The 22,712-nt window shown below is 43.8% G+C and overlaps 1 protein-coding gene across 1 annotated transcript in view; it reads right to left on the reverse strand.

Annotated features, from left to right (window-relative positions):
- Positions 1–22,712, reverse strand: part of GRIA3 (glutamate ionotropic receptor AMPA type subunit 3) — a 170,454-nt gene that overhangs the window by 87,546 nt on the left and 60,196 nt on the right. Inside the window, 1 exon segment of the mRNA XM_032228546.1 lies at positions 5,647–5,834. Coding sequence (XP_032084437.1) covers positions 5,647–5,834 — 188 coding nt within the window.

The raw sequence follows: 22,712 nt of genomic DNA on the forward strand, positions 1-22,712 counted from the left end.
GCACTGGCTTCCTTATCGGTCTCCGAGCGCGATTCAAGGTGCTGGTTATTACCTTAAAGCCCTACATGGCCTAGACCCGGATATCTGCAAGACCGCCTTCTGCCATATACCTCCCACGGCCAATAAGATCGCACAGGGTGGGCCTTCTCCAGGTGCCGTCAACCAGACAATGTCGGCTGGCGGCTCCCCGGGGGAGGGCCTTCTCTGTGGCTGCTCCGACCCTTTGGAATGAACTACCCCAGAGATCTGGACCCTACCCACTCTCATGGCCTTCCAAAAGGCTATTAAAACCTGGCTATTCCGGCAGGCCTGGGGGCTGTTGACCTCATAACTGAGGTCCAGCCCCGATCAGATTGGTGCATGATGTGGTTTTTAATCTGTTTTCCTCTGTTTTAATTCTTTATATTTTTTAAATTTTATTTTCTGTAAGCCGCCCGGAGTCCTTCGGGATTGGGAGGCCTATAAATTTATTAAATACGAATACTAATACTAATCAAATATGAATCTTCTTTACTGTGTTTCTCTGTTAGAATACCCAATGAAAACATCTCTGGCTTAAACTCTACGGGTTATCTTGGCTTAGCAACGGAAATGTGGGGGGCTTCAGCCGCAATTGTAAGTCAAGGACTACCCCTATCCCATTGGCTACCTTTCCTGCTGCAGATAGGCTCAATTCAAACCCACCTCGCTGATCCACATCACAAGGCTCCCAACACTTTGCAAAGCTTTTGCGAAACCTAATAGATTTCCAGCAGAGATTCAAAGGGCTGCGCGCAGGATGAATCCAGACGGCGTCCACGTGGAAAAATGTAGCATTTCCAGGAGGCGTGCAACCCGTCTTTTAATTTAATTTATTTTGTTTCTTCAAACAGCACTCCAAGCTTAATGGAACCCAAAAATAGTGCTTTTAAAAAAATCAGTCCTTCTAGCTTAAGGCGAATGGCATGTAAGTCATCAAGAAATATTTGGAGGATCTGGAGAGAAGGAGAGGCAGGCTTATCACAACCAATCAAGCACAGTGGCATCAGGCCCTTCGGGAGCAAATGAATTTAATAATAATTTAATCAGGTCTTCCTGCAGCACCAAAGCACACAGCAGAATGCATGCGTTGCTTCATCTCTTTGCACGTTCTCGTTTTTGTAAGCCCAGAGAAAACCGAGAGAGACGTTCCAGCAATTGCATGAAAATTTGGTTGAATGTCTCCACTTTTGCAATCTATTTATCTTTGAGGCAGGGTAAGAGCCACTAAGATGATCCAAGGCCTGGGGACTAAACTGTATGAAGAATGGCTGCAGGTCAGCCTCTTGCCCCCAACAATCTGGGCTCTCATTTTACCCACCTCGGAAGGATGGAAGGCTGAGTCAACCTTGAGCTGGGATGGATGGACGGATGGGGAGGGAAAAGAGGAAGGAAGGAAGGAAAATAGCAATCGCACCTAGACTTATATACTGCTTCACAGTGCTTTCTAACCCTCTCTAAGTGGTTTACAGAGTCAGCCTCTTGCCCCCAACAATCTGGCTCCTCATTTTACCAACCTCATAAAGATGGAAGGCTGAGTCAACCTTGAGCCTGGTGAGATTCGAACTGTCAAATTGCAAACACAAGTATTTCGATTTCGATGTGCACACCATAAATGAGCTAAAGTTTATGAGTTTATACAAGTTTATAACTCAAATCGCCCAGAGATATTTTGGTGCTCCGTATTACAGGTAGTCCTCAACATACAACAATTCATTTAAAGACTGTTCCAAGTTACAACAGCAACTGGAAAACAAAGCGACTTAGGGCCGTTTTTTCAATTTACAACCTTTGTAGCATCCCCACGATCAGGTGATCACAGTTCAGACACTTGGCAACGGATTCATATTTATGACCGCTGCTGTGTCACAAGCTCAAGGGATCCCCTCCTGCAGCCTTCTGACAAGCAAAGTCAACGGGGGAAACCAGATTCACCCAAGAACCAGGTTACTGACTTATCAAATGCAGTGATTCGCTTAACAACGGCGGCAAGAAAGGTCACGACGTGGAGCAAAATTCACTTAAGAAATGTCTCACTTAGCAACAGATTGTTGGGCAGCAGGCAAGAAACAACATTCTGAAGGATATGTAGAAATGTAGATCTCAGTAGGGTTTGAGTGGACTACTAGATCCCCATCCGTTCTGTATGATGTAGTTCGGTGTTTCTCAACCTTGGGGATTTTAAGATGTGGGGACTTCAACTCCCAGAATTCCCCAGCCAGCCATCCTCCCAGGGGAATTCTGGGAATAGAAATCCACCATCTTAAAGGTTCGAGAAACCAAAGGTAGACCAATTATTCACAATTGCTGACAACTGCTAACTTTCAGCCGTCCATCTCCAGAAGAAATAATATCTTGGACCCGGTAATAGTCCTTATTTTCTTTTTGCAACCTTATTGCTTACTGCCAAACGTAAACCAGGGATCCATGTTATAGCAATAGCAGTAGACTTATATACCGCTTCATAGGCCTTTCAGGCCTCTCTAAGCGGTTTACAGAGAGTCAGCATATTGCCCCCAACAATCTGGGTCCTCATTTTACCCACCTCGGAAGGATGGAAGGCTGAGTCACCCTGAGCCGGTGAGATTTGAACCGCTGACCTGCTGATCTAGCAGTAGCCTGCAGTGCTGCATTTAACCACTGCGCCACCTTGGCCCTCTTACCGAAGGAGATTAATCCTGAAGCTTAATTGGAAACCGAAGGCTGTCAGAATCATTCCTTCCAATTTATTTATAACAGAGAAGACGCGCTGATCATGGCCCCCAGTCAATTATATCACGGACTTTAAAAAAATGAATTTTCTAATATTAGACGAAGTTCCAGGCTGCGGCTCCTCAGAACGAAAGTTTTGCTGAGTAAAATGGATGTGGTTAGGCTGCCCGCATTTTTTTCTTCTAGAGAATTCCGAGCCGTAAAGCTGGTTTATTTATAACTGCAGCATACCTGACGCCTTGCAAAACAGTAGGGACGCCCCCCCCCCCATGCGGTGGGTTTATAAAATATTTAAGCTATCCATAAATAATGTTTAAACCCATTTGCAACCTAGAATATTTAAACTTTTTATAAATAATTTCCATCCGCTGAGAGCAGAGCTTGCCAGCGAGCTGATTTTTTTTAAAAAAATAATGAGGTTGTTTCTCCTACCTTAAGACAATCATCCACTCTGTCTGATGATAAATGCATTGGTAGGAAATTTATATACTGAGAATCAAGTGCCATCCAACCACAACTCTTACGAAATGTCAGGAAATTTGAGTGGATCCTGAATTCTTCCTCCATTGGTGTGCAAGATTTGAAAAGGTCTTCAGTGGGGGAATAGCAATAGCAGTTAGACTTATATACCGCTTCATAGGGCTTTCAGCCCTCTCTAAGTGGTTTATAGAGTCAGCATATCGCCCCCACAGTCTGGGTCCTCATTTCACCCACCTCGGAAGGATGGAAGGCTGAGTCAACCTTCAGCCGGTGAGATTAGAACCACTGAACTGCAGATAACAGTCAGCTGAAGTGGCCTGCAGTACTGCACCCTAACCACTGCGCCACGTCGGCTGCTTTCAAAAGCCAATGAAGAATCAGCATAAAATGACCTTTCGAGCTCTTTATGGCATCAGTCCAGGATATCTGCTGGGTGGCACAGATTCTCAGAAGTTAAGACGCTGAGCTTATCAGCTGGAAAGCTGGCAGCCCAAGTTCAAGACCTGAGTACCCCACCACAGGGTGAGCTCCCCTCCTTGACTCAGCTCCTGCCAAACTAGCAGTTCAAAATCATGCCAATGCGAGTAGATAAATAGGTACCACTTTGGGTCTGAAGATAAGTTAAGAGCTCCATGACATCATGCTGGCCACGGGATCGCTGAAATGTGTTTGGACAGGGCAAGCTCAATGTCCTTGAAATGAAAATCAGTGAAGACTAGCGGAGTAAAACCCTCAGAGGAGTAAAATGGCCAGGATATCTGAGGAACCATTTTGCCACAATGGGAATGACCCGTTCTAGTCATTCTCAGAGAAAGGGCCTTCTGAAGACCCCCGTCAGTCAAGGAATTGCTGGCTGGTGGGGTCCTTTTTCTGGCCTTTGGGGCATCTTGCTACCAGAGGTGAGATCCGTCTCCAGATTTTTGGTCTTGGGGGAGAGCCTTAAAACCTGACAGTATTGGTTGGTTTGAGACCCTGGTGGAGAAGCTGGAGGTGGTAGGTGTACTGACAGACAAAACATCACCCCTGCTCCATTCTAAACTCATGGCCTTTTACTCTTTAATCTTTTGTGGTTTTTATGCTGGTTTTATATTTAGAATGCTTTTTATATTTCTATTTTTTTAAATTATATCGTGAAGCTGCCTAGAGTCACCTCAGACAGTGAGATGGACAGCATAGGAATTTAATGAATATAATAAAGTAATAAAATAAATATCAAGTGTCCATGGAAGGGAACGTCAAAGAACGGTTTCCTTCCTTCCTTCCTTCCTTCCTTCCTTCCTTCCTTCCTTCCTTCCTTCCTTCCTTCCTCATCATTCATTCATTCATTCATTCATTCATTCATTCATTCATTCATTCATTCATTCAATTTATTGGCTACCTGTCTTACTACAGGGTAAGTAGGGTGGTCGTGCTGCTTTCTTAATTTTTTTTTTTGCTGGCATACCATATATTAAAAACTAAAGTGATGCGGTGGTCTAGAGGTGGAGCTCATGCCTCACAATCAGAAGGCTGTGAGTTCGAGCCTAGGTAGAGGCAGATATTTTTCTCTCTGGGCACAATGAGAATATATCTGCTGAAACAAAACTTCACATTCCCGACAGGGAAAGGCATCCGGCCATTAAATGCTCTGCTAGCTCCATTCAGTTGCCCAGACTCCACCCCACAAGGAATGATGGGGTCGTTAACTGATGATGATCCCATTTGATGGTTTCTGGCTGGTACGTCTCAGTACAGGCGTACCGGTGCCTATTGGGAGCAGCAGGCACCGTTCCGGTACAGTGTTTTGGAGGCCCACCTGCCCGTGTTCCTTACCTGTATTTGACCCAACCGGGCCATTTGTGCACACACACTCAGCGTATGCTGCCTGCGCGACACTCTGCCGAGCAGTGTCCCGGTTGCGACGGGATCCAGAATCCACCACTGGATGATACCATATATTAAAAACTGCAACTGATTTGCAGAGCCGAGGTGGCGCAGTGGTTAAATGCAGCACTGCAGGCTACTTCAGCTGACTGCAGTTCTGCAGTTCGGCTGTTCAAATCTCACAGGCTCAGGGTTGACTCAGCCTTCTATCCTTCCGAGGTGGGTAAAATGAGGACCCGGATTGTTGTTGGGGGCAATATGCTGACTCTGTAAACCGCTTAGAGAGGGCTGAAAGCCCTATGAAGCGGTATATAAGTCTAACTGCTATTGCTATTGCTATTGATTTCAGAAGTATAGGGATTTGAGAAACAGATTTCTCAAGATCGGATCGGAGTTCTTCTCTCCATTGGTGATGAGATACTGGAACTGAGAACCAGAGACCTAGAACATCTAATAAAGGGCGCAGGACATTCCTTCCCTCATCCAGATGACCTTCCCTAAGACAGTCGGGCAACATTCATCATAAGAGTGTGCGCAAGAAATATGCCCAGCAGGAAGGAAGTTGGGGCTCACCTGTTCCAAAATGACGTTTATCCTTTCCACTTCACAATCAATCAAGTATTTCTTCTCTTGCCGTTTGTCCATTTCTTCGATGATTGCCTTAAACTCCTGGACATCTTTGATGCTTCCCACTGATCGGGCTGTCACTTGCCAATTATTTTGCACAGCAGCTTCCATAATTGCTTGGAGGATGGAAAAACCTAAGGCAAATGAAAACAAAGAGGAAGAGAGGAGTTGCAAGACACGAAAACTCAAGTTTTGGTTTTAAAAGGAGCTCTTATTGAGAAGTTTGATCGCCACGAAACAAAGTCCTAGGCTGGGGAGTTAAAAATAAGCTTCACCTCCAGTTGCAGGCAGAACTGAGTAGTAAAACACTAGTAAAGCAAAACACACAGAGCAAAACAGATCAGATAAGCATCCAAGTCTTAATTTTTTATAGCAACTCCCAGGACAACATAGAAGAAGGTGACCACATGTGCTCCAGATGGCAATAGTACTTAGACTTATATATCGCTTCATAGTGCTTTACAGAACTCTCTCAACAGTTTACAGAGTCAGCATCTTGCCCCCAATAATCTGGGTCCTCATTTTTCACTGACCTTAGAAGGACAGAAGGCTCAGTCAACCTAGAGCTGCTTAGAATCAAACTCCTGGCAGTTGGCAGAGTTAGTCTACAATACTGCATTCTAACCACTGGGAGGGAGGGAGGGAGGGAGGGAGGGAGGGAGGGAAGGAAGGAAGGAAGGAAGGAAGGACAATAGCTATAGCAGTTAGACCTATATACCACTTCTCAGTGCTTTTACAGCTCTCTCTAAGTGGTTTACAGAGTCAGCCTATTCCCTTCAACAATCTGGGTCCTCATTTTAACAACCTCAGAAGGATGGAAGGCTGAGTCAACCTTGGTCGAACTCCTGGCAGTGGGCAGAGTTTGCCTGCAATAATGCATTCTAACCACTGCGCCACCAAGCAGTGGTGGACACCAGCTTCACCATTGAATCCCACCGTCTAGGGCTGGTGGGAATTAAAATTGCAAATGTCTGGAAGAAACAAAAGATGCTTTAATTCGGTATTTATCCAGCCCAAAGCTTCCATCACCGTCCTAATGCCAGGGTTGAAACTACCACCCCCAACAAATGAAGACTCCAAGGCTTGAGGTTCCTCAAAGTTCTATTAGAAATGTCATATTGGCACATCTGGGAAAACCCAAATCTGAAAGCTTCCAGGTTTTCCTCACCCAAATGGAAATCTAAGCGCCTGCCAGAGGTGGGTTTCAAAAATTGTTCGAACCTACTCTGTGGGTGTGGCCTCCTTTGTGGGAGTGGCTTGCCGCCCATGTGATTGGATGGGAGTGGCTTGCCGCCCATGTGACCGGATATGAAGATGCCGACGACACTTGTCAGAACCACCTTAAATTACCTCACACGCAGCACTGGCCTGCATAAGAATAGGATGTAAACTTGTTTTTTAAAAGGCATCTTTGGTTTGCATTAAAACAACTTCAACACACGCAATGTTCTGATTGCGCCACAAACGCAGTAGTCATCCTTACCTTTCACAGAGACACTGAGTTTTATAAATATGAGCATGATAGTGTAGAATAATCATATCCAAGGACCAGTGGTGGGTTTCAAAAAACTTTGGAACCTCTTCTGTAGGTGTGGCCTGCTTTCTGGGTCCACTGGTGGAACCTCTTCTAACCGGTTCGGTAGATTTGACAAACCGGTTCTATCGAATAGGTGCGAACTGGTAGGAACCCACCTCTCATCCCTGCCCAGCACCCACATGTCCATCACATGGCCCAACCAGGCACCATCCCAACTGGAGATGACTCTCAGTCATGCCACTCCAGATGCAGGGCAAGATGTCCTTGACTTTCTGAGAGGGATGCTATTTCTTTTTCAGACCTAGGTCTGGTTAACCCAGGTCTGACCTCTAGGTTACCCGACTTCCAAAACTAGAGCAGGATGAGAACCAATAAAAGGGTTTAAAATGGCACAGACTACATTCCCCGATAGAGGAAAATGCCAATTAAGTGATTACGGTGAATATCCAAGGCACAAAATAAGGGGCCTGTGCTTTTACCCAGATTCATTTTTTTAAAAAAAATAATTCATGTGGTGTGTTTAAAAAAAAAAGTAATCATATTAAATAACACTTCTAAAGCTCCCATTAAGGTAATATCGACTCATTTAGTAGTTTCAACAGAGCAGAAAGGAAGCGGGGAAGGAACAAAACGAGTCACAGTGGGAAGTTTATGCTTGCAAGTGGGCAATTCACTTCCCATGAACAATGGAGGCTGCGATTTAAGCAACTCCAGAAAGCTGACTGCAGAGCAACTGGGAGAGTGTAATTTCCCTTGAGGGCTATCATGAAGTTTCTTTCTTTCTTTCTTTCTTTCTTTCTTTCTTTCTTTCTTTCTTTCTTTCTTTCTTTCTTTCTTTCTTTCCTTCCTTCCTTCCTTCCTTCCTTCCTTCCTTCCTTCCTTCCTTCCCCCTTCTTCTTTCCTTCCCTTCCTCCTTCTTCCCTCTTTCCTTCCTAGGACTGAGATAAACATGTTAGAGTAAGGGAATGGATTACGTCCTGAGCATTGAATGATTCTCTCCTTTACGGGACCTTCAAAGTGATAGCTCCATAGCCAGCTGACACCAAGAGCATCTCTGCTGTCATGAGGTTCTTCTTCCATACAAGGATAGAGAACTTGTGGGCCAGCTATTTGTGTCACTGCTACTCCCATTCATTGGGGATGAAGGACGATGGAATCCAGCAGATGTAAGGAGCTGCCTCGCGCCCTGTTATACCAGTGGTGGGTTTCAAAAATTGTTCGAACCTACCCTGTGGGTGTGGCCTCCTTTGTGGGAGTGACTTGCCGCCCATGTGACTGGATGGGAGTGGTTTGCCGCCCATGTGACCAGATATGAAGATGCCGCCGACACTTGTCAGAACCACTTTAAATTACCTCACACACAGCACTGGCATGCATAAGAATATGATGTAAACTTGTTTTTTAAAAGGCATCTTTGGTTTGCGTTAAAACAACTTCAACACACGCAATGTTCTGATTGCACCACAAACGCAGTAGTCATCCTTACCTTTCACAGAGGCACTGAGTTTTATAAATATCAGCATGATAGTGCAGAATAATCATATCCAAGGACCAGTGGTGGGTTTCAAAAAAATTTGGAACCTCTTCTGTAGGTGTGGCCTGCTTTCTGGGTCCACTGGTGGAACCTCTTCTAACTGGTTCAGTAGATTTGACGAACCGGTTCTACCGAATAGGTGCGAACTGGTAGGAACCCACCTCTGCTTGTTACATCTCAGCTAGACTACTATTATTAGCTTTGGGTTGACCTGTCCTTGAAGATGATGGAGAAGCTACAGTACAGTAGAAAAACTCACTTGAAGGCTTCATCTGGACATATTTAGTCATGCTGACTACATGGAATCTAGCTTGCCCGATCAATGTTGTTAGTTGTGAAGTCATATCCGATCCATCGCGACCCCATGGACAATGTTCCTCCAGGACTTCCTGTCCTCTACCATCCTCTGGAGTCCATTTAAGCTCACTCCTACTGCTTCAGTGACTCCATCCAGCCACCTCCTTCTCTGTCGTCCCCTTCTTCTTTTGCCCTCCATCGTTCCCAGCATGAGGCTCTTCTCCAGGGAGTCCTTCCTTCTCATTAGGTGGCCAAAGTCTTTGAGTTTCCTCTTCAGGATCTGGCCTTCTAAAGAGCAGCCAGGGTGGATCTCCTCTAGGACTGACCAGTTGGATCGCCTTGCAGTCCAAGGGACTCGCAGGAGAGAGAGAGAGATAGATAGATAGATAGATAGATAGATAGATAGATAGATAGATAGATAGATAGATAGATAGATAATTATATAGGTAGGTAGATAGGTAAGTTGATAGATAGGTAGGCACTCAGTCAGACAGATAGATAGATAGAAGAACTCCCCTTCTTCTTCTTCTTTTGCCCTCCATCGTTCCCAGCATGAGGCTCTTCTCCAGGGAGTCCTTCCTTCTCATTAGGTGGCCAAAGTCTTTGAGTTTCCTCTTCAGGATCTGGCCTTCTAAAGAGCAGCCAGGGTGGATCTCCTCTAGGACTACCGGTTGGATCGCCTTGCAGTCCAAGGGGACTCGCGGGCGTCTTCTCCAGCACTGTCATTCAAAGGCCTTGATTCTTTAGCGCTCAGCTTTCCTTCTGGTGGCAACTTTCCCACAGTTTACGGCTGATGTGGGATTTTCGCCCTCACGATGCGTAAAGGCGCTAATAGACTTATTTGCGTGCTTTTGCGCTCTTTGCAAAAGCGCGCCAATCCCCAGCTCTTTGAAGCACAGCCTGTTTTAAATTATAACTTTTCAACGAGGTTTTCAGGCTCCCTTAACTTTCGCATCTTTTAGATCTTCACGAGTTGCACTTTATTACCTCCCAATTAATACATGTTGTGCTTGGGAATACTGTCTGTTTCCCCCCACCCCCCCACCCTCCCCAGAGTCTGGTAAAACAAGGAGATTTACATATGTATAATGCAATGAATCCAGCCTTCCTTAACATCGTATTTTACAAGGATGGCTGTGACGAGTGAGACAACATTACAATTCCGCTACTTGTCAGAGAGAAGAGTAGCTACAAGGCTTGGTTACTCATCAGCTTACAAATGACTCATTTGATAGCTGAAAACTCCAAGTGCAATTAAAGTAGAAATTTACATCTTTAAAAAAAAAACTAAGGGGGGAACGATTCCTGCTTTACTACGTGTGTTGAACGTTGTGCTTCTTATTAAGATTTAAGATTTAGTTTATTTGTATGACGCCCTTCTCCGGGAGAGACTCAGGGCGGTGAACAACTCAAAAGGGGAAAGGGGATACAAACACAATACATGTAATTAAAATACACAAGAGTCATACAGCCATACAAGTCGAGAGGGGAGGGGAACTCATCAACCCCAGGCCTGCCGGCACAGCCAGGTTTTGACGGCTTTCCGGGAGGCCTGGAGAGAGGTGAGGGTCCGGATCTCCGCGGGGAGTTCATTCCAAAGGGCCGGAGCTGCTACAGAGAAGGCCCTCCCCCGGGTGGTAGCCAGATGGCATTGGCTGGTAGACGGAACCCGGAGGAGGCCGACCCTGTGCGATCTGACGGGTCTGTGGGAGGTAATTGGCAGCAGGCGGTCTCTCAAGAGACTTATTCTTAAGACAATCTGCAAATGAAGTTGAAGGATCATGATTCTTAAACATAGAGGCACATGTAAAATTCTAAATGTCTATGCAAATGTTCTCGGCAGCTTTGGATTTAACAAGAGTCCTCCGTAAAAAAAAAAAATCTGAAATCTGGAATCACTAGTAGTCCTCAATTTACAACAGATCACTTAGTGACGGTTCAAAGTTACAATGACCTGGATATCTCCGTGACCGCCTCCTGCAACATACCTCCAAGCGCCCAATAAGATCCCACAGGAAATTCCAGATAGCCTATGCTTAAGATCAGGAATGATTTAAACTGTTCAAAGTTAGTGTAGCAAGAAGAAGCTAAGATCAATGTGGAGATGTTATTAACCCCTTTTTTTCTATTTCCTTTTTTTCCAATATATTTTAGACTGTGTTTGTTAAAAATCTATACCGTGTACGGGCTCTGGGAAGTCGGGGGGGGGGGAGGGAGGTGGGGTGTTGAGGGGAAGGGTGGGGGGAGGGGGGATATATACCATGTGTTAGATTTCAATGTAATGCAACTTCACATGTATACTGTTTCTCTTTAATTTCTCTGTAAAAATAGGACAAGCTGAATATATTGACATATAGTAGAAATACACCAAGGGGAGGAGGAGTGGGATAGAAGAAAGAGGGGTAGAGAGGGCGGGAGAGAGGATGGGAGGGAGGGTGAGAAGGAAGGGAGGGAGTGTACTGGGAGAGAGGAGTGGTAGAGGGGGAGGGGAAGTAGGGTAGAGGGGAATGATGGAGGGAAGATAGAAAGTTGGAGGGGGGCGGAAGAAAGAGGTGTACGGAGAGTGGAAGAGGTATATTGGGTTTCTATTTTGGGGGGTATTGTTGTCAAGAGGAATTGCTGTGATTATTGTTTAATGTTGTATGGCCCCGGCTATGCACAGTATATATGTGAGTGTATGAAAATGAAAAATGGAAAATAAAAACATTTTAACGACAAAAGATCCCACAGGGCGGGCCTTCTCCGGGTTCCGTCGACCACACAATGTTGTCTGGCGGCTCCTTGGGGTAGGGACTTCTCTGTAGCTGCCCCGGCCCTCTGGAACGATCTCCCCGCTGAGATCTGGACCCTCCCCACTCTCTCAGCCTTCCGAAAGTCTGTTAAGACCTGGCTGTTCCGGTAGGCCTGGGGCTGCTGATCTTTGATTGAGCTTCAGCCCCATTATAATCAAGTGTATGTTGTGTCTCTTTTAATCTGTTTCTGTTTGTATTTTAAACTCTTTTTAATATTTTTAAACTGTTTTATGTAAGCCGCCCAGAGTCCTCCAGGATTGGGCGGCATACAAATCTATTAAAATTACAAATTACAATGGCAGTAACCATGACTTATGACACTTTAATTCAGTTTATTACAGTCATAGGCCAGAGACCAGACTTATGACTGCTTTTCACGCTTACGACCCTTCTAGTATCCCAACATTCAGGTCTTGGCAACTGATTCATATTTATGATGGTTGCAATGTCCGAGGGTGTGGGTGTGTGCTCATGTGATCATCTTTTGTGGCCTTCAGATAAAGTCAATGGAGAAGCTAAATTCATTTAACAGCCAGACCGCTAATGTAACAGCTGCCGTGAGCCACTTAACAACAGTGGCAAGAAAGGTCATAAAATGGGACAATGTTCATTTAACAAATGTCTCACTTAGCAAAGTTTGGGCTCCATTTTGGTTGTACTTTGAGGACTACCTGTACTTGATCGACATATTTTTCTAATATCTATTTATTGCTATCCCACCTTTATTATTTTTATAAATGCCTGGGTAAGGCCACCCTTGCATCCAGTTTCGGTTGCCACGATGTAGAAAAGATGTGGAGACTCTAGAAAGAGTGCAGAGAAGAGCAACAAAGAGGATTAGGGGACTGGAGACTAAAACATACGATGAACAAAGAAATGCATAGGTACAGTATAGGTGGTACCTCGCTCAATAGTAGTAACTGTGAGAGGGATCTTGGAGTCCTAGTGGGCAACCATTTAAATAGGAGCCAGCCGTGGGCAGCAGCTGCCAAAAAAGCCAACACAGTTCTAGGCTGCATCAACAGAGAGAGAGAATCAAGATCACGGAAAGGGTTAATACCACTTTATAAGGCCTTGGTAAGGCCACACTTGGAATCCTGCATCCAGTTTTGGTTGCCATGATGTAAAAAAGATGTGGAGACTCTAGAAAGAGTGCAGAGAAGAGCCACAAAGATGATTAGGGGACTGGAGACTAAAACATATGAAGAACGGTTGCAGGAACTGGGTATGTCTACTTTAATGAAAAGAAGGACATGATAGCAGTCTTCCAATATCTCAGGGGCTGCTCCAAAGAAGAGGGAGCCAAGATATTCCCCAAAGCACCTGAGGGCAGAACAAGAACCAATGGGTGGAAACTAACCAAGGAGAGAAGCAACTTAGAACTGAGGAGAAATTTCCTAACAGTTAGAACAATTAATCATTGGAACAGCTTGCCTCCAGAAGTTATGAATGCCCCAACATTGCAAGTCTTTAAGAAGATGTTGGATAGCCATTGTCTGAAACGGTATAGGGTTTCCTGCCTAGGCAGGGGGTTGGACTAGAAGACCTCCAAGGTCCCTTCCAACTCTGCTATTGTACTGTATAGTATTGTAAATAACTCACGGTGGTGAATATAGCTAATATTCCTTGCTTCTATTCCCCTCACAATAACAACCTGGTGAGGTAAGCTGAGCGCAGAGGGAATCACCTACCCGGCTTTCATGGCTAAGGTGGGACTAGAACTCACCATCTCCTACCATTTCAAGGTGGCACTAGAACTCACGAGCTTGGCACGTTAACCACTAGAGCAAATTGTTCAAGCCCTCGTCTACTGCACATCAAGAAATCACTCATCAACTAGCATGGAAAAGCAGAATTTCGTTGTGGCAATGGTTGTTAACCATCATGAGTGTTGCGGGGGCCTAGAGGTGTAGCCCTCGCCTCACAATCAGGAGGCTGTGTGTTGAATCCTAGGTCGAGGCAGATATTCCTCACTCTGTGCACAATGAGAATATATCTGCTGAAAACGAACTCTGCATTGGTGACAGGAAGAGCATCCGGCCAGTCAATACTCAGCTCCATTCAGTTGCTCCAGCCCACAAGGGATTATGGGGAATCATTAAAAGAAGATGGTGATGGTTGTTAACCATCACACATAAAACTGCCCATTTCATGGGAAAAAGAAGAGCTGCATTAAAAACCACATCCTAAGAGGTTGGATCATGCACAGTGCCGCAAGCCTTTGACTTGTCTTAGGTATACGTTAAACAGAAACAAATACCCCGTCGGATCTACTATTCCAAGCCCTTTCCTCTGAGACCAGATTTGTCCTCCAGGAAGATCACTAGCTGAGATGAAAAAAAAAAAGAAGAGCTTCACACCTGGTTTAGTCACATCCCCAAAGCGGGTAAACATTGGTCTTTTTCAGAAGCTGGGGCGGGGAGAGAGAGAGGGAGGGAGAGAGAGAGAGAAAGACACACACAGAGAGAAAGACAGAGAAAGAGAGACAGAGAGAGAGAGAAAGAAAGAGAAAGAGAGAGAGAGAGAAAGAGAGAGCGAGAAAGACACACACACACACAGAGAAAGACAGAGAGACAGAGAAAGACAGAGAAAGAGAGACACACACAGAGAGAAAGACAGACAGAGAGAGAGAAAGACAGAGAGAGAGAAAGACAGAAAGAAAGTCAGAGAAAGAGAGAAAGACAGAGAGAGACAGAGAGAGAAAGATAAAGAAAGAGACACACAGAGAGAGAAAGACAGAGAGAGAGAAAGACAGAGAAAGACAGAGAGAGAAAGACAGAGAAAGAGAGAGAAAGACACACAGAGAGAGAACGACAGAGAGACAGAGAGAAAGACAGAGAAAGAGACACACACAGAGAGATAGACAGAGATAGATAGAGAGAAAGACAGAGAAAGAGACACACACAGAGAGATAGACAGAGATAGACAGAGAGAAAGACAGAGAAAGAGACACACAGAGAAAGACACACACAGAGAGAGAGAAAGACAGAGAGAGACAGAGAGAAAGACAGAGAAAGAGAGACACACACAGAGAGAAAGACACAGAGAGAAAGACACAGAGAGAAAGACAAAGAGAGACAGATAGAGAGAAAAAGACAGAGAAAGAGAGAGAGAGAGACAAAGAGAGAGACACAGAGAGAGAAAGACAGAGAGAGAGAGAGAGAGAGAGAGAGAGAGAATACACGTTCTAGAATACACCTTCTAAGACTCTTGATTCTTAGCTTCTTATTCTCCTTCTGGCAGGGATAGGCCAAATAAACTCACACAAGCACATAAGCTCACAAATCATGCTTGATTAAACATCGCAGAGCGATGCGGTGCCTACTGAAAGCAACGAAGCAAATGAGGGAGCCAGTGAAAGCTTTCCATGGAATGGCTACAGTGACACATATCCTCAGTAAGATGCACATTTCTATGACAGGCCCTGGGTCTATTCCCAGGGCGAGTCATGTAGATTAGGCCTTTTGTGCCTAACATTCCTCCACCTCTGACATATTTCCGCTGCCCATAATGGAGGGAGGGAGGGAGGGAGGGAGCGAGGGAGAGAGAGAGAGAGAGAGAGAGAAGGAAGGGTTCCAAACAGAAAGACGTGGATGATGGGCTTCCAAGCTGCTCCTGTTTGAAGCTCCACACAATTATCAAAGAAGAAGGGACCTCGAGGCATAATTGGACAGGGAAAACATAAATACAGCTACCTTCTTTGGTTAAATTATATCTACTAGGGTAGGTCTAGTTTCAGGAAAAAAATGAGTAGGGACGATGTGATAGCAGTCTTCTAATATCTCAGGGGGTGCCAAAAGGAAGAGGGGGTCAACCTCTTCTCCAAAGCATCTGACAGCAAGACAAGAAGCAATGGATGGAAAGTAATTAAGAACAGGACCAACATAGATGCAAGGAGAAATTTCCTGACAGTGAGAACAATTAATCAATGGAATGGCTTGCCTCCAGATGTTGTGAGTGCCCCATCACTTCTTAAGAAGAGATTGTACAGCCCTTTGTCAAGGACAGCAATATCACTTAGACTTATATACCGCTTTAGAGTGCTTTACAGCCCTTTCCAAGTGGGTTACAGAGTCAGCAACTTGCCCCCAACAATCTGGGTCCTCATTTTACCCACCTCGGAAGGATGGAAGGCTGAGTCAACCTTGAGCCTGGTGAGATTTGAACTGTCGAAGTGCTGGCAACAGGCAGTCAGCAGAAGTAGCCTGCAGTACTGCACTCTAACCACTGTGCCACCGCGGCTCTTGGCTCTTGGGTCACGGATGCTATAGTGTCTCCTGCTTGATCAGGGAGCCGTCATAGAAGACCTCCAAGATCCCTTCCATGATCTTTGTTACTCTGTTATTCGGAAGCTCCACACAATTATGGAAGAAGAAACGACCTTAAGAAGTAATTGGACAGGGAAGATATAAATACAGCTCTTGGTTAAATAACATCTACTGGCTCAGGAGCAACCAAGTTGAAGGACCATTCCGCTTTTCGTCACAAGTTGATGCGCCTCCACCCTTTGTCAGCGAGATAGAAGGAACTGTCTGTTTTCTTGAGATAATGATGTATCTCATTCTGTCAGGCGCTGGCCAAGACTCGATGCCTTTCCTCAGAACAGGACTTGGATTTGTTTATTTCCTCTTCTTTTAACTTCCAAGGACCAAAGTGGACATATCAGGGATGTGGTGACCTCATAGGGGCAGGATTTACTTTTGCTGCCATTTGGAGAAGGCCGGAGAGCTTAGGGGGATTAATTCAAGTAGAGATGTAAAGATCCAGGTTTGATTTATATTTGAGAGCGAAGGAGAGGGAGGAGAGAGGAAAGGGAGGGGAAGAAAAGGTCAATGTTGAGCTCAGTGTTGTAGCCAGATATCAGAACTGTGATTCTGGAGGCATCTCAAATGATTTTAAAAAATGGGTAAGACCTTCATGCGGCCTACAGAATAACAGAGTTGGAAGGGACTTTGGAGGCCTTCTAGTCCAACCCCCTGCTCAGGCAGGACACCCTATGCATTTCAGCATGGCACGACAAAACCGCGGTCCACTAAAGCACGCCCGATTAAAGTGCGTACCTGACGTCATCAGCAGCGCGACAAATACGACCGCGGAGAAAAAAGGGCGCTTTAAAAAGCGCTTTTAAAGCAAGCCGATTCACGTAAAGGTAAGGGTTAGGGTTAGGGTTAGGGTTAGGGTTAGGGTTAGGTTTAGGGTTCCGTTAAGCGTTAGGGTTAGGTTTAGGGTTAGGTTAAGGGTTAGCGTTAGGTTTAGCGTTAGGTTAAGGGTTAGGTTTAGGTTTAGGTTTAGGGTTAGGTTAAGGGTTAGGTTTAGGTTTAGGTTTAGGGTTAGGTTTGGGGGGGTTAGGTTTAGGTTTACGCTTTAATTTTAACTTTACCGCTCACAGCGTGCTGTTTTTGTCGCGCTGTGATGACGTCAGGTACGTGCTTTCGTCGAGCGCGCTTTAGTCTACCGCGGTTTTGTGGTGGAACCCATTTCAGACGAATGGTTGTCCAACCTCTTCTTGAAAACCTGCAGTGTTGGAGCACTCACACCTTCTGGAAGCAAGTTCTTCCACTGATTAATTGTTCTCACCGTCAGGACATTTCTCCTTAGTTCTAGGTTACTTCTCTCCTTGATGAGTTTTCCATCCATCGTTTCTCGGCCTGCTTTCTGGTGCTCTGGAGAATAGTTTGACTCCCTCTTCTTTGTGGCAGTTCCTGAGATATTGGAAGACTGCTGTCATGCCACTGCTCATGTTGGTTGATTTCTCCTGATGTAGCTACGTATCATCCAGGAAGGATGTTAGGCTGATTTGGAGAAAGAACCTGGGTCATTCTGCAAGGACACTCTCTCTTGGCATGGCTTTCCCTCCTGGAAATGGCTCAGTGGCTAAGACGCTGAGCTTGTCCATCAGAAAGGTCGGCAGTTCGGCAGTTCGAATCCCTAGCACTGCATAACGGAGTGAGCTCCCGTGACTTGTCCCAGCTTCTGCCTACCAAACAGTTTGAAAGCACGTAAAATGCAAGTAGAAAAATAGGAACCACCTTTGGTGGGAAGGTAATAGTGTTCCGTGCCCCTTTGGAGTTTAGACATGCCGGCCACATGAGGCGTTTTTGGACAGCGCTGGCTCTTCGGCTTTGAAACCGAGATGAGCACTGCCCCCTAGAGTCAGGAACGACTAGCACATATGTGCAAGTGGGGGAACCTTAACATGGAAATGTATGACATGGCTGAGATTTGAAGAGGGAAAGTGGCTGGCTAGATAGCTGCCATGAAAAGCTCACAATACACTTGACAATTTGGCAAGTGCAAAATCGCAAAGGGGGGTTTGCAAAGACAACAATAACATCAACAACAACAACTGGTGTTGGCTGGCGCCGAAGTGGAGAGATGCAAATGACTGTCGGCCTGCTCCTGTTGATGTATTTATACAAGGAAAAGGGATCTAATTAGGAATCCTGCAGTTAGCAATTAGTGGGTTGGAGGACAATCCCAGGTCACTTGGGGAGACGGTTGATCTCTGTTCCGGGAAGGCTGAAGGCTTGAAGTCAGGAACTGCACAGTTCTATAATCAGGTAGTTTTCAGCAGGAGGTGAACAGCGGCTGCTTAAAAGGAAAACAGCTGAAGTCTGTTCAAGGGCCCTCCAAAGATACATCCAGGGAATGGCACGAAAAAAGTTGATTGAGTGAGTTACAAAACATTTTCCTTATTCATCAAAATTCTCATAGTTTTTTTTTTTTTAAAAAAGATTCCCTACTTTGAAAATATTTTAATGGTATATTTGCAATTATAGGGGCAAGACTTCCTTCCTTCCTCTCTCCCTCCCTCCGTTCCTCTCTCCTTCTTTCCTTCCTTCCTCCCTCCCTCCCCTCCCTCCCTCTCCTCCTGCTGTGCCTCCCTTCCTTCTTATTCTATTTTATATTCCATTCCATTCCATGTTCTGTTCGGTTCTGTTCTCTATTCTGTTCTATTCTATGTTATATTATTATCTATTCTATTTTCTGTTCTATTCTACATTATATTATTCTCTATTCTATTCTATATTCTGTTCTATTCTACATTATATTATTCTCTATTCTATTCTATTCTATGCTATATTCTGTTCTATTCTACATTATATTATTCTCTATTCTATTCTATTCTATATTCTGTTCTACATTATATTATTCTCTGTACTACTCTATTATATTTTCTGTTCTGTTCTACATTATATTATTCTCTATTCTATTCTATTTTCTGTTCTATTCTACATTATATTATTCTCTATTCTATTCTATTTTCTGTTCTATTCTACATTATATTATTCTCTGTTCTATTCTATTCTATATTCTGATCTATTCTACATTATATTATTCTCTATTCTATTCTATTTTCTGTTCTATTCTACATTATATTATTATCTGTTCTTTTCTATTCTATATTCTGTTCTGTTCTACATTATATTATTCTCTGTTCTATTCTACTCTATTCTATTTTCTGTTCTATTCTACATTATATTATTCTCTGTTCTATTCTACTCTATTCTATTTTCTGTTCTATTCTACATTATATTATTCTCTTTTCTTCTCTGCTCTGCTCTGTTCATATTCTATCCTATTCTGTCCTGTCCTGTCCCATCCCATCCCATTTTATTCTATTCTTCATCAGATCGACTTCCAGCAGCCCAGCTAAAATCTGGAGCGATCCTAAATCTTCATTACGATGAGCTTTCCTTCCATCACATCGTCTAAACAGTTGTAATATTTGTTCAAGCACTTGGATTCAAACACTAGTTTGCTTAAAATGCTCAGTGGAATCTCCCTCACACTGACGGTGGTACAGAAAGATTCATGCCTTTCCTACTGGCAAAAATATGCAAGGAAAGTGTAATAAATAAAAATAATTTCAAAAGCATACATCATCTTAAATTACTTACCGAGCAAATTAATTTTTTTTATACTTCTGCCTGCATAATGCTAGATGGCTCTTCTAAAAAATTTAAGTCCCCCAACTGCTGAGTTTAAATAATGATAAACATTATTCCTTTGAAGAAACAATCACAGCAGATTATGGTAATCAAGCCAGGAATAGAATTAGAATTAGAATAGAATTCATAAAGTATGAGTTTCTGCGTTACTTACTGTGCCTTAGATAAATGTCCTAGAAAAATCAAATATTGGGCTATCTGAATTGTCTTCCTGTGTCATCAAAAGACTCTTGATGTTTAACCTTCATCAGCAATGGTTTAAAAATATACCCTGTTCCTCTTACTAAGCTGCACCTGTGTGTGTGTGTGTGTGTGTGTGTGTGTGTGTGTCTGTGTCTGTGTCTGTGTCTGTCTGTGTGTCTGTGTGTCTGTGTGTCTGTGTTTGTCTGTGTGTGTCTGTGTGTCTGTCTGTGTCTGTGTGTCTATGTCTATGTGCGTCTGTGTGTGTGTGTGTATGTGTATGTGTATGTGTCTGTGTCTGGGTGTCTGGGTGTCTGGGTGTCTGTGTGTGTGTCTATGTGTCTGTCTCTGTGTCTCTGTGTGTGTGTATGTGTGCATGCATGTGTGCGTGTCTATGTCTGTGTGTCTGTGTCTTTCTGTGTCTGTGTCTGTGTGTCTGTGTGTCTGTGTGTGTGTACTTACATACACACATACATATAAATATACATATATACATATACATACATAAATCCCATCTACCAGACATCTGGAAACTAGCCCTAGTCAATAAAAGAATCCCAGCCACAAAAACCAACACAGGACTCACAACAACACAGGACACCATCACCAATCACCCTCACCAAACATCAATTCCATCAACCAACCAAGATATGACAACACAGCCAACCAACCCGCTTACAGCAACAAAGCCGGCACTCAGATCACGCTTTGCTCGCACAAGCACGAAGCCGAAGGCACCAGCCTGAAACGTCACTAAGATACTGTCAATCTTACGTGGGAAATGACCCAAATACCCCAAGACCTGCATATACATACGTATGTATACAAATGTAAATGTAAATGTAAATGTAAATGTAAATGTAAATGTAAATGTAAATGTAAATGTAAATGTAAATGTAAATAATATAAATATAAATATAAATATAAATATAAATATAAATATAAATATAAATATAAATATAAATATAAATATAAATATAAATATAAATATAAATATAAATATAAATATAAATATAAATATAAATATAAATATAAATATAAATATAAATATAAATATAAATAATGTAAATGTAAATGTAAATGTAAATGTAAATGTAAATAATATAAATATAAATAATATAAATGTAAATATAAATGTGTGTGTATGTGTGTGTGGTATATACACTCATACACACACAAACATATATACATATAAATATAATATAGAAACTACCCCAAGCAGATAAAAAATGTTTTGTTTCTGAGAATTTTCATTTAAATAAGTTATTTTTAAAAAGGCACCCAGTTTTTTTTTAAAAAAACAGCAAGCTATGAATAGTTTTCCTCAGGGATCATCTTATTTGTACTGGCAATGTCATATTCTCTTCCCCTCCTCTCCTCTCTCTCTCTCTCTCCCTCCCTCCCTCTTTCCTCTCCTCTCCTCTCTTCTCTCTCTCCTCTCGCTCCCCCTCCCTCCCTCTGTCTCCCTCTCTCCCTCCCCCCTCTCTTCCCTCTCCTCTCTTCTCTCTCTCTCCTCTCTCTCCCTCCCTCCCCCTCTCTCTCCTCTCTCCTCTCTCTCCCCCCTCCCTCTCTCCCTCCCCCTCTCTCCCTCCCTCCCTCTCTCTCCTCTCTTTTCTCTCTCTCCTCTCTCTCTTCCCTCCTCTCTCCTCTTCTCCTCTCCTCTCCTCTCCTTTCTCTCTCTCTCCTCTCTCTCCTCTCTCTCCCCCTCCCTCTCTCCCTCCCTCCCCCTCTCTCCCTCTCTCTCCTCTCTTCTCTCTTTCTCCTCTCTCTCTTCCCTCCTCTCTCCTCTTCTCCTCTCCTCTCTCCTCTCCCCTCTCTCTCTGTCCCTCCCTCCCTCCCTCTCTCTGAACTAGCATGTATGGCTGAATTCCGTATTAATCAACCTGCAATTACGGTGCTGTGAAATTTAAATGAGCTATTCACCAAGCTCTCCATTTGAATGACAATCAAGAGCTCGTTTTTGCACAATATAGATAAATACAAACCCATGATTTGTGTTCATTTTATAGGTGCGGGTCAAACATGAACCTTTAGATTAGGAACAGACATACACACCCACTGCAGGGATCTTAGTAGGGAAAAGATGATTCGGAAGGCGCCATATATAACACGGAACAACTTCAACAACTAGAGAAGCGGTTTTGTTTTGTTTTTCCTGGATTCTTGAAACTCCTTCACTTCAACCCGAGGAAAACACGTACTTATTTCAAGCAGTTGCCCAACAAGTCCTCCTTGTGTGCATTTCGGGGTGATCCTAAATTGCCTTCCCCTTTTCGAATCTCACTCACTACGTTGAATGAGGAAGACAAAAATATATCCATTTGTGGAAAGGGCATTGGGTGAAAATTGCTGACCAATCTATACAATGTTCTTCTTTTTACTATCCAGAAAATCCTTTATTTTGGGGAACAGTCAAGGTGACTGGATGGATGGAGCTGAGCATTTACTGGCTGGATCTCCTTCCTGATGCCTATGTGGAGTTCATGGCAGATACCTTCTTGATTGAACTCCTAGCCTTCCAAGTGTCTTCATCAATAGGCTACCATATTTCTCCTGAGCAATGGACAGATAGATGATAGATAGATAGATAGATAGATAGATAGATAGATAGATAGATAGATAGATAGATAGATAGATGGATGACAGAGAGAGTGAGAGAGAAAGAGACATAGATGATAGTTAGTTGGATAGGTAGGTAGGTAGGTAGGTAGGTAGGTAGG

Source organism: Thamnophis elegans, chromosome 12 (genome assembly GCF_009769535.1).
Source record: "Thamnophis elegans isolate rThaEle1 chromosome 12, rThaEle1.pri, whole genome shotgun sequence".
In the NCBI taxonomy this organism is placed as follows: domain Eukaryota; kingdom Metazoa; phylum Chordata; class Lepidosauria; order Squamata; family Colubridae; genus Thamnophis; species Thamnophis elegans.